Here is a 16,409-nt window from a genome sequence, read left to right as displayed (position 1 = left end):
GCTGTTTGTTTGCCCCACTGGGTGACCAACTGTGCCTTTCTGTCGCCCCCTACTGGCGGTGCTGTTCACTACACGGTACATTTGAAGTAAATAAACGTTCAGTTCAGTTTCAGTTTATTGTGAACGCGCATACGATACAATGCAATCATACTTGCCAACCTTGAGACCTCCGATTTCGGGCAGGGGCGTGGTTGGGGCGGGTGGCGTGTTTAAGAGGAGAGTATATTTACAGCCAAATCACCAACTCGAGTATTTCATATATATATGTATGAAATACTTAACTTTCAGTGAATTCTAGCTATATATATTTATTTTATTATATATATAAATAAAAGAAATAGTTGAATTTCAGACAGCACCTATCAAATACACAGTAATAAAAACACAGTTGTTCTACTAACTACTGTACTTGCTGGTTACTAAAAAACAACAACACTTACCTTTCACTATTTGAGTAAAGTCACTTCCGAGTTTCCAGAAGATGGCGCCAGTATGTGCCTTGCCCTGCCGTCTCTCGCTGTCAGCTCTGTTCGTTTTTGTGTTGTTTGCGTCTATTTTCATCTCTATGTCAGCTCACTGCTTGTGTATGACCGCCAAACACTGTTGGATCTTTGCCCCTTTCCCACTGATATGATCAACTTCGACGTAGGTTTTTCAAAGTCGCAGTCAGCTTTTTCCCCTGGCCGGATTCCTGCCTTCCTTTCCCGTCTGGTAGCTCCTCTCCCCCGCCACCTGCGGGCTGTGTGTCGGGCCCCACCTGGATTAGCTGCGCCCTTGGACGTGCTGGCCCCCGCCAGGTTCGGTCTTGTGGACGCAAGATCTTTGAAAAACAAAACGTTTATCCTGAAGGATTTCTTCACTTCCCGCGGACTTGACTTCCTCTGTGTGACGGAAACATGGCTGAGAGCCGGTGAGTCCGCCCCTCTTAATGAACTTCTGCCTCCGGAGTGTTCCTACTTTAATTCTTCGCGGTCGTCCGGTCGAAAAGGAGGAGGATTAGCAGTCGTTTTTAATAATGACTTTAAATGCCGTCAGATCCGCCTGCAATCCTCCTTTTCAAGCTTCGAACTTTGCATGGTTGAGCTGGAGGGGGCGTGGCCTCCAGCTCTAGCTGAAATTCGGGAGATTTTAGGGAGAAAATTTATTCCGGAAGGTTTTCGGGATAGGCGCTGAATTCCGGGAGTCTCCCTGAAAATCCGGGAGGTTTGGCAAGTATGAATGCAATGCATCACATATTTCCAGTTGTTTCATTTACAGCACGTCGGAAAAGAAGTAGGAAGAAGTTGAGCTAACAATTTTCATACCGAATCAATTGTATCCCATTCCTTTGTCTCTGTAACAGAACAGTGAATAAATAATAAATAAATAATATACCATAGTAAGTAAATAATTTATTTTGGACATATTGTACTAATCATAACTATAATTTTAATACAGAGTGGGACACTGAGCTTGTAGTATCATGGTATTTTTCACCACCACCTATATTTTTTATTGTTACTCACCACCATCTATATTATAATTTACTAAAACAAATAACATATTTTTTTTAATGGTTATATTTTAATACTTTGATTATTCAAACAAAATAACATAATAAAAACAATAATAACACAATTCCAAACCAACCACCAGCAACAGTCGGAATAGCAACCATCAGAGAAAATGAGAAGACACGCAAACATGACACAAAAAATCCAAAAGAGTCAAACAAAAAAGAATAATATCAACAGTATAATTATTAGTAGGAGTTCCAGGAAATATAACCTTAGAGGAAAATTTAAATTAAAACATGTGTATGCTCGTACAGCACTTAAAACCTTGAGCATATCCATATGTGGAATTAAATATATGTATATATATATATATATTTAGATAACGATTATTTATGTATTCAATACTTGTTTGTCGAGGTGATGATGACTTTCTCACGTTTATTGCGAACATTACTTAATGAGGGCCAGTTTGGGTGCACTCAGTCAATACAAATACTATGGCAGGGGTTCTCAAATGCTGCAAACTAATTGTTTCATATACATACGTTGATTTCTTAAGAGTGAAACTCAAAGTTTCGCATTGGATTAATGATTTTAAATCATTAATTAAATCTTAAAATATTACAAATGAGCAATATACAAATGAGCAATATTTTGCACTGTTATATAATTTCATCTGCGATGAGGTGGCGACTTGTCCAAGGTGTACCCCGCCTTCTGCCCGATTGTAGCTGAGATAGGCACCAGCGCCCCCTGCGACCCCAATAGGGAATAAGGAGTAAAAAATGGATGGATGGATATAATTGCAAAAAATTAGAAACAAACTGGTTGGGGAGAGGGAAGTCTGGGGTTCCCTGCTTAGGCTGCTATCCCCGCGACCCGACCTCGGATAAGCGGAAGAGTTGAGTTAAGTTTGAGTTTATTTCGAACATGCAAGCATACAACATGATGCATCACAATTTCCAGTTTCTCTTTTCAACATGTTCGAAAAGGAGTAGGAAGAAGCAGAGTGGGCGGCATAGCTCGGTTGGTAGAGCGGCTGTGCCAGCAACTTCAGGGTTTGCAGGTTCGATTCCCGCTTCCGCCATACTAGTCACTGCCGTTGTGTCCTTGGGCAAGACACTTTACCCACCTGCTCCCAGTGCCACCCACACTGGTTTAAATGTAACTTAGATATTGGGTTTCACTATGTAAAGCGCTTTGAGTCACTAGAGAAAAGAGTTATTTAAATATAATTCACTTCACTTCACAGTTTATTTAATCCTAATCTTATTCTTTTACATAACAGTTGCTAAAACTTTTGTTCACTTCCTGTTCTCAATGTATTCACAATATACTCCATAAGTAATTAAACAAAAATAAATAAATAAATAATTGGTGAAGTAAGTTTTATTCCGTATGATGAGATAAGTAAGACATTTTTGAGAATGAAAGAATGAATGGGTGAATAAAATCAGAATGTTTATCATGATTCTTCTTTTGGATGGATGGATGGATGGAAGAAACTGATGACATAGTGCTGTATTTTACTTCTTTATTTCTTTTTTTTTTTCAAACAAAAATGCTTTGCTCTGATTAGGGGGTACTTGAATTAAAAATATGTTCAACCTGAAAAAAGGTTGAGAACCACTGTACTATGGAACAGTTGGCAGTAAAACCCCAAGTAAATGTCATCACTGCAGACATAATGAAGCTGCACAATTGGCATTAACGCCTCACTGCACTGCTAATTCTCTCACTGGGACTTTCTCTTTTTCAATACATTATTTCTTTATATTGTTTAATTATAACAGCATAATCGTGCTATTTAATGCGACATTTATTTTGAAAATCGCACCGGCCGACTTGACTTCCTGCCTGAACCTGTGGTGGACAAGCAGAGCGGAGGAGAAGGAGAAGAAGGACCAAATATGGGGATTAAACTCTACTACACCACTGTTACCGCCTCAAGGACGGTGAGTCTCTTACATTTAGTTTGTTGTGGTGTTTTTTGTGTGCTTTTTAAATGTAAGTAAAGGGTGGCGAGTCCGAGCAGAAGACACACCCAAGCGTGTTAGCTTCCTGCTGACCTGCGCCTCCGTGGGCCCCTGCCGTTAGCATTAGCATTCTTAGCTTGTCACCAATATTTGCTGTTTATAAATTATGGTAACATAACCTTCCGTTTTTTTGTAAGATAACTTTTTCTTAATTGAACACACAGACAATATATATTTACAAACAATACAATGCAAATTAACTTTTAATGAACTTTACTTTTCTACTAATTTCTCATAGTTGTGACTTTTTATCACACAGTTTAGACTTCTATCTCCTAATAATGACTTTTCAGCTCATTATTTTGACTCTTAGCCCATAATTTCGACTTTTTTCCATGTAATTATGACCATTGTGGTATCATGACTGTATTTTTCTGATAGTATATATTTGTACCATGAATTGATCAACGTGGACACCGACTTAAACAAGTTGAAAAACTTATTCGGGTGTTACCATTTAGTGGTCAATTGTACGGAATATGTACTGTACTGTGCAATCTACTAATAAAAGTTTCAATCAGTCAATCAATCAATCAGTCATGTTAGTGACGGAAAGGAGCCGACATAAAAATAGGCACTTCCAAGACATTGCAGTATTTCCAAGACATTGCAGTATTTACAAACATTGTATATTTATATCAACATCCATATACAAACAAACTCGGTTCAAGAAAGTATAAGTAAGAGACTTTACAAATAAATTACTAACAATGAAAAACTGTGCTTATTTAAAAGCCTACTGAAATGAGATTTTCTTATTTAAACGGAGATAGCAGGTCCATTCTATGTGTCATACTTGATCATTTTGCAATATTGCCATATTTTTGCTGAAAGGATTTAGTAGAGAACATTGACGATTAAGTTCGCAACTTTTGGTCGCTAATATATAAGCCCTTGCCTGTACCGGAAGTAGCAGAGGATGTGCTCGTGACATCACCGGTTTTGAGGGCTCCTCACATCCTCACATTGTTTATAATGTGAGCCACCAACAGTAAGAGCAATTGGGACCGAGAAAGTGACGATTTCCCCATTAATTTGAGCGAGGATGAAAGGTTTGTGGATGAGGAAAGTTAGAGTCAAGCACTAATAAAAAGGAAAAGGCGACGGTTCCATTCGGTTGCAGTGGGAGCGATTCAGATGTAATTAGACATATTTACAAGGATAATTCTGGAAAATCCCTTATCTGCCTATTGTGTTAATAGTATTTTAGTGAGATTACAAAGTCATACCTGAAAGTCGGATGGCTGCCGTGAACGCCAGTGAGCCGAGGAGCCAAGATCAAAGCTGCCTTTTTGAGCTGCAGGATGAGGTCGCGTAATCCACTGAAGTCTCCGGTGAGAGCCGACTTAATATCACAATTTTCCCTCCCAAAAACTTGCTGGTTGACGTAGAGAAACATGTTCGCTTGACCGCTCTGTGTTAAAGCTTCATAACAAACGAAGAAACACCGGCTGTGTTTCGGTGCTAAAGGCAGCTGCAATCCACCGCTTTCCACCAACAGCCTTCTTATTTGACGTCTCCATTATTAATTGAACAAATTGTAAAAGATTCAGCAACACAGATGTCCAAAATACTGTGTAATTATGCGATGAAAAGAGACGACTTTTAGCCGTAAGTGGTGCTGGGCTAATATGTCCCCTCCAACCAATAACGTCACAAACACGTTTCATCATACGCGTAATCATTCTGGGACGTTTTCAACAGGAAACTCAGCGGGAAATTTAAAATTGCAATTTAGTAAACTAAAAAGGCCGTATTGGCATGTGTTGCAATGTTAATATTTCATCATTGATATATAAACTATCAGACTGCGTGCTCGGTAGTAGTGGGTTTCAGTAGGCCTTTAAAACTACTTTAATTGACCAAATAAAATGTCATCAAATTAATTAATTAATTTTAAATCATTAATCCAAGGCGAGACTTTGAGTTTCACTCTTAAGAAATCAACATATGTATATGAAACAATCAGTTTGCAGCATAATAATTTCTATGTTGCCATCTTTAAAAAGATAATACACATTTTTTTTCTCTTCTTTAATAAATGGGGACATCTCTATACCTTCAACCTCTTATCTCCTCCCAAAGTACATATCATGTTTCTAAAAGAAATGCATTTTTTTATTATTTTCTATAGCAGTGGTTCTCAACCTTTTTTTAGTGATGCCCTGTGAACATTGTTTTAATTCAAATACCCCCTAATGAGAACAAAGCATTTTTGGTTGAAAAAAAGAGATAAAGAAGTAAAATACAGCACTATGTCATCAGTTTGTTTAACAGTGCAAAATATTGCTCATTTGTATTGGTCTTTCTTGAACTATTTGGAAAAAAAGATATAAAGATAACTATAAACTTGTTGAAAAATAAACAAGTGATTCAAATATAAATAAATATTTCTACACATAGAAGTAATCATCAACTTAAAGTGCCCTCTTTGGGGATTGTAATAGAGATCCATCTGGATTCATGAACCTAATTTTAAACGTTTGTTCAAAAAAAAAGAAACCTTTAACATCAAAAATAATGGAACTTGTCCACAAAAAAAATCTAGCAGTCAACACTGAATATTGCATTGTTGTATCCTTTTTTCATAGTTTATGAACTTACATTCATATTTTGTTGAAGTATTATTGAATAAATATATTTATAAAAGATTTTTGAATTGTTGCTATTTTTAGAATATTTAAAAAAAAATCTCACATACCCCTCGGCATACCTTCAAGTACCCCCAGGGGTACGCGCACCCCCATTTGAGAACCACTGTTCTATAGCATATTAGATATAACCGTTGTCAATGTAACATTTTGGTTTTAAAAATAATTAGTAGGTATATTTCATTAAGGATTTTGAATTATATTTATTTAACCTTTTGAAGAATTTGAAATGTAATTTCACCTTGTCCTTATTTTCCCTATTTTTACTTTTGTAAACTCTTCGAATTTAGCCTGGAAAATATTATTTTACTAACACTCCCCTCATGTATGTGTTAGAAAATTTATCATCTCTGAAATTTGTGTTTTCAATGTAAAGGAGACGAGGAGTCGTTTTTTTAAAAATAATTTTGAATAAACATAATTTCTAGAGATAATTTTAAAGGTAGTGGTAGTGCTTCGGTTATCTTTGTTAACAAAATGCCACAACTTCCTAAAATCCTTTACAGTTGCATTCTCCTGTTAATGTGGATTTTTTATTAACCAGAATATAGGGTTTATTCCAAATCGGCGTAATTATGTGGAGAAAAACATGTTTTTAAAGATTAATTCTAAGTTACACGCTAACCTAGGTTGAGCGTAAGTTGTAAGTTAGTTGTTGGCTCTTATACAAGAGTGAAGTATCCATCCATTCATCATCTTCCGCTCATCCGAGGTCGGGTCGCGGGGGCAACAGCCTAAGCAGGGAAACCCAGACTTCCCTCTCCCCAGCCACTTCGTCTAGCTCTTCCCGGGGGATCCCGAGGCGTTCCCAGGCCAGCCGGGAGACATAGTCTTCCCAACGTGTCCTGGGTCTTCCCCGTGGCCTCCTACCGGTTGGAAGTGCCCTAAACACCTCCCTAGGGAGGCGTTCGGGTGGCATCCTGACCAGATGCCCGAACCACCTCATCTGGCTCCTCTCGATGTGAAGGAGCAGCGGCTTTACTTTGAGTCCCTCCCGGATGGCAGAGCTTCTCACCCTATCTCTAAGGGAGAGCCCCGCCACACGGCGGAGGAAACTCATTTCAGCCGCTTGTACCCGTGATCTTATCCTTTCGGTCATGACCCAAAGCTCATGACCATAGGTGAGGATGGGAACGTAGATCGACCGGTAAATTGAGAGCTTTGCCTTCCGGTTCAGCTCCTTCTTTACCACAACGGATCGGTACAACGTCCGCATTACTGAAGACGCCGCACCGATCCGCCTGTCGATCTCACGATCCACTCTTCCCTCACTCGTGAACAAGACTCCTAGGTACTTGAACTCCTCCACTTGGGGCAGGGTCTCCTCCCCAACCCGGAGATGGCATTCCACCCTTTTCCGGGTGAGAACCATGGACTCGGACTTGGAGGTGCTGATTCTCATTCCGGTCGCTTCACACTCTGCTGCGAACCGATCCAGCGAGAGCTGAAGATCCCGGTCAGATGAAGCCATCAGGACCACATCATCTGCAAAAAGCAGAGACCTAATCCTGCGGTTACCAAACCAGAACCCCTCAACGCCTTGACTGCGCCTAGAAATTCTGTCCATAAAAGTTATGAACAGAATCGGTGACAAAGGACAGCCTTGGCGCAGTCCAACCCTCACTGGAAATGTGTTCGACTTACTGCCGGCAATGCGGACCAAGCTCTGGCACTGATCATACAGGGAGCGGACCGCCAAAATAAGACAGTCCGATACCCCATACTCTCTGAGCACTCCCCACAGGACTTCCCGAGGGACACGGTCGAATGCCTTCTCCAAGTCCACAAAGCACATGTAGACTGGTTGGGCAAACTCCCATGCACCCTCAAGAACCCTGCCGAGAGTATAGAGCTGGTCCACAGTTCCACGACCAGGACGAAAACCACACTGTTCCTCCTGAATCCGAGGTTCGACTATCCGGCGTAGCCTCCTCTCCAGTACACCTGAATAAACCTTACCGGGAAGGCTGAGGAGTGTGATCCCACGATAGTTGGAACACACCCTCCGGTCCCCCTTCTTAAAGAGAGGGACCACCACCCCGGTCTGCCAATCCAGAGGTACCGCCCCCGATGTTCACGCGATGCTGCAAAGTCTTGTCAACCAAGACAGCCCCACAGCATCCAGAGCCTTAAGGAAGTCCGGACGGGTCTCGTCCACCCCTGGGGCCTTGCCACTGAGGAGCTTTTTAACTACCTCAGCGACCTCAGCCCCAGAAATAGGAGAGTCCACCACAGATTCCCCAGGCACTGCTTCCTCATAGGAAGACGTGTTGGTGGGATTGAGGAGGTCTTCGAAGTATTCCTTCCACCTATCCACAACATCCGCAGTTGAGGTCAGCAGAACACCATCCGCACCATACACGGTGTTGATAGTGCTGAACTGCTTCCCCTTCCTGAGGCGGCGGACGGTGGTCCAGAATCGCTTCGAAGCCGTCCGGAAGTCGTTTTCCATGGCTTCCCCGAACTCTTCCCATGTCCCAGTTTTTGCCTCCGCGACCGCTGAAGCTTCACACCGCTTGGCCTGTCGGTACCTGTCCACTGCCTCCGGAGTCCTATGAGCCAAAAGGACCCGATAGGACTCCTTCTTCAGCTTGACAGCATCCCTCACCGCTGGTGTCCACCAAGGGGTTTTAGGATTGCCGCCCCGACAGGCACCAACTACCTTGCGGCCACAGCTCCTATCTGCCGCCTCGACAATAGAGGTGCGGAACATGGTCCACTCGGACTCAATGTCCAGCACCTCCCTCGTGACATGTTCAAAGTTCTTCCGGAGGTGGGAATTGAAACTTTGTCTGACAGGAGACTCTGCCAGACGTTCCCAGCAGACCCTCACAATGCGTTTGGGCCTCCCAGGTCTGTCCGGCATCCTCCCCCACCATCGCAGCCAACTCACCACCAGGTGGTGATCGGTAGAAAGCTCCGCCCCTCTCTTCACCCGAGTGTCCAAAACATAAGGCCGCAAATCCGATGACACAACTACAAAGTTGATCATGGAACTGCGGCCTAGGGTGTCCTGGTGCCAAGTGCACATATGGACACCCTTATGTTTGAACATGGTGTTTGTTATGGACAAACTGTGACGAGCACGAAAATCCAATAACAAAACACCACTCGGGTTCAGATCCGGGCGGCCATTCTTCCCAATCACGCCTCTCCAGGTTTCACATTCGTTGCCAACGTGAGCGTTGAAGTCTCCCAGTAGGACAAGGGAATCACACGGGGGAGCACTTTCCAGTACTCCCTCGAGTGTTCCCAAAAAGGGTGGGTACTCTAAACTGCTGTTTGGTGCATAAGCACAAACAACAGTCAGGACCCGTCCCCCCACCCGAAGGCGGAGGGAGGCTACCCTTTCGTCCACCGGGTTGAACTCCGACGTACAGGCTTTGAGCCGGGGGGAAACAAGAATTGCCACCCCAGCCCGTCGCCTCTCACTGCCGGCAACGCCAGAGTGGAAGAGGGTCAAATCCCTCTCGAGAGAAGTGGTTCCAGAGCCCTTGCTGTGCGTCGAAGTGAGTCCGACTATATCCGGCCGGAATTTCTCGACTTTGCGCACTAGCTCAGGCTCTTTCCCCCCAGTGACGTGACGTTCCACGTCCCAAGAGCTAGCTTCTGTAGCTGAGGATCGGACCGCCAAGTGCCCTGCCTTCGGCTGCCGCCCAGCTCACATTGCACCCGACCTCTATGGCCCCTGCTATGGGTGGTGAGCCCATTGGAGGGGTGACCCACGTTGCCTCCTCGGGCTGTGCCCGGCCGGGCCCCATGGGAACAGGCCCGGCCACCAGGCGCTCGCCATCGTGCCCCGCCTCCGGGCCTGGCTCCAGAGGGGGGCCCCGGTGACCCGCGTCCGGGCGAGGGAAATCTGGGTCCATGCTTTTTCTTCTTCATAAAGGTCTTCGAGCTGCTCTTTGTCTGATCCCTCACCTAGAACCTGTTTGCCTTGGGAGACCCTACCAGGGGGCTTTACGCCCCCGGACAACATAGCTCCTAGGATCAGTGGGACACGCAAACTCCTCTACCACGATAAGGTTGCAGCTCAGAGAGGAAGTGAAGTAGTCCACCCCTTTTTATATAAATCTGTCATCCAAATCATCAAATTTTGTGGATTTTTTAAACATTTTTATTTCTAATTAAAACCTGAATTTATTCCTACTCGCTTGGTTATCACACGATTTGACCATACAGCATTTTTTTTTAGTTCCCCTCCTTTTTTTGCAATTTCTGTCACAATTTCCACTCACTGCTGCGCTTGGGTGTGGTCGACCCAACTTCCTGTGTCCCTCAGAAAGATAGAAGTCTACAAAGCCCCAAAAAAACTTCCTCACAACACTGCTGGATGTCATTTTAAGAATACAAGATGTATATTTCCAGGTTAATTTAAGTGCTGTGGTTGCAGGTGAAGTCCCAACAGGGCGAAGTGACGCGCATACTGGACAGTAAGAGCATCCAGTACGAGCTCATCGACATCTCACTGGGCAGCGAGCTGCGCGACGACATGAGAAGGAAATCAGGAAATCCCGGAGCTGTTCCTCCGCAGCTTTTCAACGAAGACCAGTATTGTGGGGTTAGTCTTTTGACTATCATAATGATGATTCTGGCTCCACAGCACGGTAATTACTCAAAGCGGGATTCTACTCAAATGTTTCTTGACTGTATATAATAGTAGAACAAAAGTAATTTATTGGTAATTTGCTATTTTAGATTATCATCTTTCCAAACTATGTAAGCCGCACCCACTAAAGTTTTAGATGAGGAAAAAAACAGTTTTCCATATATTCGCCGCCTTTGGCTATAATTTGCAGATATATACGTTGTGAAATGACTTATTTACACGAAAATATTTTGTAAATGTTTAATTACATAGCATAATTTCTTCCAAACAGTGCCTGTAACATGGCAGTAAAACGGCTGGTTAAACAAAACAGACGTCATTGTCATGGACCCACTAGCTGCGGAAGCTAGCTCTCCAATCAGCTAAACAGACTCAAAAACGCCACAATGACATTTTGGTGAATTTACAAAACAGAAACAATACAAAAAGAATGCCATTTTAAGTTAATGTTACGAACAAAGACACGTGTTAGCATATTCGCTAATGCTAACAACGCTAGCTTCATTACATTACCATAGCATGTACAAATATGAAAACACTCCTACCGACATCACACATGGGACAAGTTAGTAAGTAAAAAATGTTTTAAATATATTGTAAACTTACTAACGTTGATTGGAGTGATGAATGATGAATCCATATGAGTAGAAACGCTATGGAAACCTAGATGACGGAACATTGATGACGGGACGGCGTGGCACAGTGGGAGAGTGGCCGCGTGCAACCCGAGGGTCCCTGGTCCAAACCCCACCTAGTACCAACCTCGTCACGTCCGTTGTGTCCTGAGCAAGACACTTCACCCTTGCTCCTCATGGGTGCTGGTTAGCGCCTTGCATGGCAGCTCCCTCCATCAGTGTGTGAATGTGTGTGTGAATGGGTAAATTTGGAAGTAGTGTCAAAGCGCTTTGAGTACCTTGAATATAGAAAAGCGCTATACAAGTACAACCCATTTATCATTTAACATCTGGTTAAAAGTTCAGTTTCAACAGAAAGGCAATGCAACACCTGCAGTGAGTAAAATCATCCAATAGATGGCGCCATAACACACTTTTCAGTGTCTTTGTTATTTTTTAATTATTATTTGCAGTATGGCTGTCAATAAAGACAAATCCATCAATTAGCTGCACTGTTTATTAAGCCCCAGGGTTCAAAACATAGGAAAAAGAAGCAGTTTATAATCCGGTACAGACAATGATATTCCAAACAATATGCTTGTTGAATGCCAGTTAGCATCTGCGGGTTAACGTACGCAGTTGGTAAGGGTTTTTTTTGCCTTATTCCTGTGAGAATTCTGCGTGTCACTGAAACATTAAGGAGTGGGTCTTTCCAGGACTAGCTGCAGTGTGCTCATACAACCACCAAGTAGCATATATGATCTGATAATTCTGTATCATCTCTTTTGAACTTATCAGGTTGGTTGTGCATTCTTCACTCACGCTTTAGGGGAACTAACCAGACTTACTGTACTTTAACGTGTGACAAAACATCTTGTCCAAAAACATGAATCTTAACATGTAACTGTTAAAAATGTTAACTTAAGTAGAAATGTGACGTTCGTAAACAAGTCAAGTCTTTTGAACAGCTCTCTTAGGTGAACGATGAAAACCGATTCCGAGTTCTGGACCATTTGGGAGCCATTTTTTTCATCCATCCATCCAAATGAGTCAGTTTTTGTAAACAGCAGCTTTTGCATTAACTTTTTTTAGACAAAAAGAAAATACATGTTTTACACTACACTATATATATATATATATATATATATATATATATATATATATATATAGTGTAGTGTAAAACATGTATTTTCTTTTATATATATATATATATATATATATATATATATAGTGTAGTGTAAAACATGTATTTTCTATATATATATATATATATATATATATATATATATATATATATATATATATATATATATATATATATGAGAGAGAGAGAGAGAAAACAGCACTTGAACTTATGTTGTCTTCCAGCATAAGCTATTTTTTAAATTTTTCCTCAGTTGTTGCATCCATGACTATACCACATGTGTCACTAGCACCCGCCTGTGGTGGGCTTGAGGTATTACAACAGTATAAAACAACAATTAGTCATTTGGCTCATTTTAGACACAAATGTATTTTTTTAAATAATGGAGTGTCCATTTTTAACAACCCGACATTACATCTATTCATGAATTATTACCATTTTAACTTTGCTATGTTATTGTAGCAATTTATGAACCTCACATTAACCTCATTATACAGTACAAATGTACTGCAACTCATCTATTGTATTCATTTTTATTCTGCAAGATGGCTTTTCATTAACCTGGCAGGAGAAGTTAAATTAATGATATTGCACTGTGCATAACTGTATATGGGCTTTGACTATTGATTATTTTGAGCATTTTGTTGATTTGTTAAACTCCTTCTAATTTTACTGTGCAAAGTGGCGATTAAAAAATGTCAACAGGAGCGTCCAAGGGTGAATGCACCTCAGAGGCTGACTGAATGGATTGTTTATTTTTCAGTGCGGTAGAAGTTATCATTAGCACAAATTCCTGAGTGTGACTTTTGTATCAACTTTGCTGCAGAGCCCTTTTTTCTTGCTGCCTTAAGTCTTCCCTTCGATAAAATGAGTCTCCGTACTTTGACTTGAGCCTACTCCAACGCAGTGTAATTTTCTCTTTATATATTGACTGACCACTGCTCTTTCCCTCCCTTCTGCAGGACTATGAGATGTTCTCTGAGGCGGTGGAGGCAGACACGGTGGAACAATTCCTAAAGCTGGTGTGAAGAAGCCGCTGCCTAAATGTCCGTGTCGTCCCGTCAACCACACTGACGCCACTTTCATAACGCCATCATGAAGAAAGCCAAATAACCTGAGTGCACGCAGTCACACACCACTTTCCCATCTTTGTCCACTAGGAGCCAGCGTGGTGTCTGAATGTGAAAATGATGCTGACCAAGCTCTGTTTTAATAATCTACTGCACGTCGCTATCATCATTCAGTCTTAATAACAACTTTCTTTTAGCCTTCTGTTGCACTTACACACTGCTTGTTATTGTTCTCACGGTAGTAGCATTTATATTACAACATTAGCCTCTTTATTTTTAGTGCTCCTTTTCTTGTTTCACAATCAAGTGTTTTCAGGGAATTTGGAAATCTACTATGTATTTGTTAATCAAGGCATTGACTGAATTTAAGCCTAAATATCATTCCTTCAGTATTTTTGAGCCTACTTGTTAGCACAGAGTGCCCAACAGACCAGAATGTGAGAAAAGAATAGTTCCCGAACAACATGGAAACATCTCAGAATTTCAAATTTGGTCGAATCTATTTCATTTACATGGTATATTGTTTGTTGACTGACAGGACCAAAAAGACACCAAATGTAGTGACATGTAGCCTATTCTTCTGTTATGCACTGAAACAATTAACAGTACATTTAGATGGATTGACTCTGGGAGCCCTCACCACATAGTTATTATTTTTCCATTAGGTTGTTTATTTACCTCAATATGATTTCTTTCTGTGCTGATCAATAACTGTATTCTTCACAATGTTTGTGCACGGTTTTGTATACCTCTCAATTGTACATGTTCATCTACCATGATCAAAATCATGTTTTACACATTCCACGTCTCTCGCCGAGCTCAAGCCTTGTTTGGACCAATTCCCCTTGGCCAAAAAGAAGAAAACGATAGGAAATAAAGTGCTGTTGTCTTCCAAGAAGATTGTGATATGTGATGTAAGAGTTGTGAATTAAAAAATGAAGTTTGATTGAATCATCTTTTTTGTATTTTTGTTATTAATCTAGAGCAGTGGTTCTTAACCTGGGTTCGATCGAACCCTAGGGGTTTGGTGAGTCGGCCTCAGGGGTTCGGCGGAGGTCAAAACACACCCGACTCATCGTCTCCATAAAAACTTCTCCCTATCGGTGTATTACGGATACGGCCACAGCAGAAGTCACACTGATTTCCAGGTGTGTAATTTGTTGGGAGTTTATGCACTGTGTTGGTTTTGTTCTTTGAACAATGTGATGTTCATGCACGGTTCATTTTGTGCACCAGTAATAAAACATGGTAACACTTGAGTATGGGGAACATTCACTATTAATTATTGTTGCTTATTAACATGCAAATTAGTAACATATTGGCTCTTAACTAGTCATTATTAAATACTTATTAACGCCTAATTCGGCATGGCCTCATTATAACCCGAACCCTCTAACCCTAACCAAATAACTACAAATTAAGTCTTTTTTACTTAGAAATTGTTCCCCTAGTGTCCAAAACCTCTAAATTAAGTATTTTTTACTTAGAATATGTTCTCTATACTAAAGTGGACCAAAAACACATAACTTTGTCTTTAATTTGAAAAAAAAAACCATTTCATTTTTCACTAAGAAGGGTTCGATGAATGCGCATATGAAACTAATGGGGTTCGGTACCTCCAACAAAGTTAAGAACCGCTGATCTAGAGCTCATTTATTTTTATTTAGTTTTTCTAATTAAGAAATAATGTATACAAAAAGAAAATATATGAAATATTTAAATGTATTTGTATTTTATCTTTTCTCATTAAATATAACAATACATACAGAATAGTAAATAAAATGTTCAAATAAATGTTTATTATATTTTCTCATGAAGAAATATATTAATACATAAAAGTCAATATTATATAATACTCTAATGTATTTGTATTTTGTCTTTGTTCATTAAGAAATACATCAATACATACCAAAAAAAATAAATTTCTAATAACATTGGATAAGACAATACAAATATTGTTTTTACACACCAGCGCCTCCCATACGGGCGGTGCAGCATCCTCGGCTGTGATTGGCTTAAGCACCGCCCCACACTCAGTTGGCGAACCAGGAACCGGTGTGTGCCAAATCGGTAGTGGCCTGGTGACTTAATTGGCGTAAAATGGCGCTGTCTCAAGGAACCAAAAGAAAAGTTTGCTATTACTATGACGGTAAATATCCATTTTGTGCCTCCTCGAGTTAGTACAGCGGTGTTGGCGTGCCTTGAAACGTACAACCCATCCAAGTGTGCCGGCGTTAGCCCCCTGCGGCTAACTATTAACTAGTCGCCTGCTAAACTATTGCAGCTGCTAGCTTGAACGTACACGCGATATTAATTACACTCAGACTAATTAAATCACCAAAGCACTTTATTTCAACACGGCAGGTGATATTGTTTCTGACTTGGGTTTAATTGATCATTGTGAAAAAATTGGCTTGTTGTAACATATATTGTTTTTTTCTTGGCAAATATGGCGGCCGTCGTCTGTGTCTCATTAATGCAAGTGCAGTGGCCTTTTTTAATATCGCGATATATTTAGGCCATATCGCGATATCCATCCATCCATTTTCTGCCGCTTATTCCCTATGGGGTCGCGGGTGGCGCTGGTGCCAATCTCAGCTACAATCCGCCGGAAGGCGTTGTACACCCTGGACAAGTCGCCTCCTCATCGCAGGGCCAACACAGATAGACAGACAACATTCACACTCACATTCACACACTAGGGCCAATTTAGTGTTGTCAATCAACCTATCCCCAGGTGCATGTCTTTATATATTAAGATATTTTGCCTTGGCCTTGAATGAACATTT

The 16,409-nt window shown here is 41.1% G+C and overlaps 2 protein-coding genes across 3 annotated transcripts in view; both read left to right on the top strand.

Annotated features, from left to right (window-relative positions):
* The first annotated feature begins 3,300 nt into the window (after positions 1 to 3,300).
* Positions 3,301 to 14,571, top strand: sh3bgrl3 (SH3 domain binding glutamate-rich protein like 3). 2 transcript variants are annotated; one of them, XM_061897389.1, is made up of 3 exons: positions 3,301 to 3,451; positions 10,577 to 10,744; positions 13,513 to 14,571. In XM_061897389.1, exons 1-3 carry the CDS (start codon positions 3,407 to 3,409, stop codon positions 13,576 to 13,578), a joined length of 279 nt encoding a protein of 92 aa, XP_061753373.1. In that variant the 5' UTR covers positions 3,301 to 3,406; the 3' UTR covers positions 13,579 to 14,571. The 2 variants fall into 2 exon arrangements, with proteins under 2 accessions (XP_061753373.1, XP_061753374.1); XM_061897390.1 differs by having other exon boundaries at positions 10,577 to 10,790.
* A 1,049-nt stretch (positions 14,572 to 15,620) lies between these two features.
* LOC133551072 (probable histone deacetylase 1-B) overlaps positions 15,621 to 16,409 on the top strand; it is a 28,894-nt gene continuing 28,105 nt past the window's right edge. Inside the window, exon 1 of the mRNA XM_061897387.1 lies at positions 15,621 to 15,769. Coding sequence (XP_061753371.1) covers positions 15,721 to 15,769 — 49 coding nt within the window. The 5' untranslated portion in view covers positions 15,621 to 15,720. The remainder of the gene's footprint in view (positions 15,770 to 16,409) is intronic.

Source organism: Nerophis ophidion, linkage group LG04 (genome assembly GCF_033978795.1).
Source record: "Nerophis ophidion isolate RoL-2023_Sa linkage group LG04, RoL_Noph_v1.0, whole genome shotgun sequence".
Taxonomy (NCBI): Eukaryota; Metazoa; Chordata; class Actinopteri; order Syngnathiformes; family Syngnathidae; genus Nerophis; species Nerophis ophidion.
Note: the sequence above shows the minus strand (reverse complement) of the source record. Positions and strands in the feature narration are given on the sequence as shown.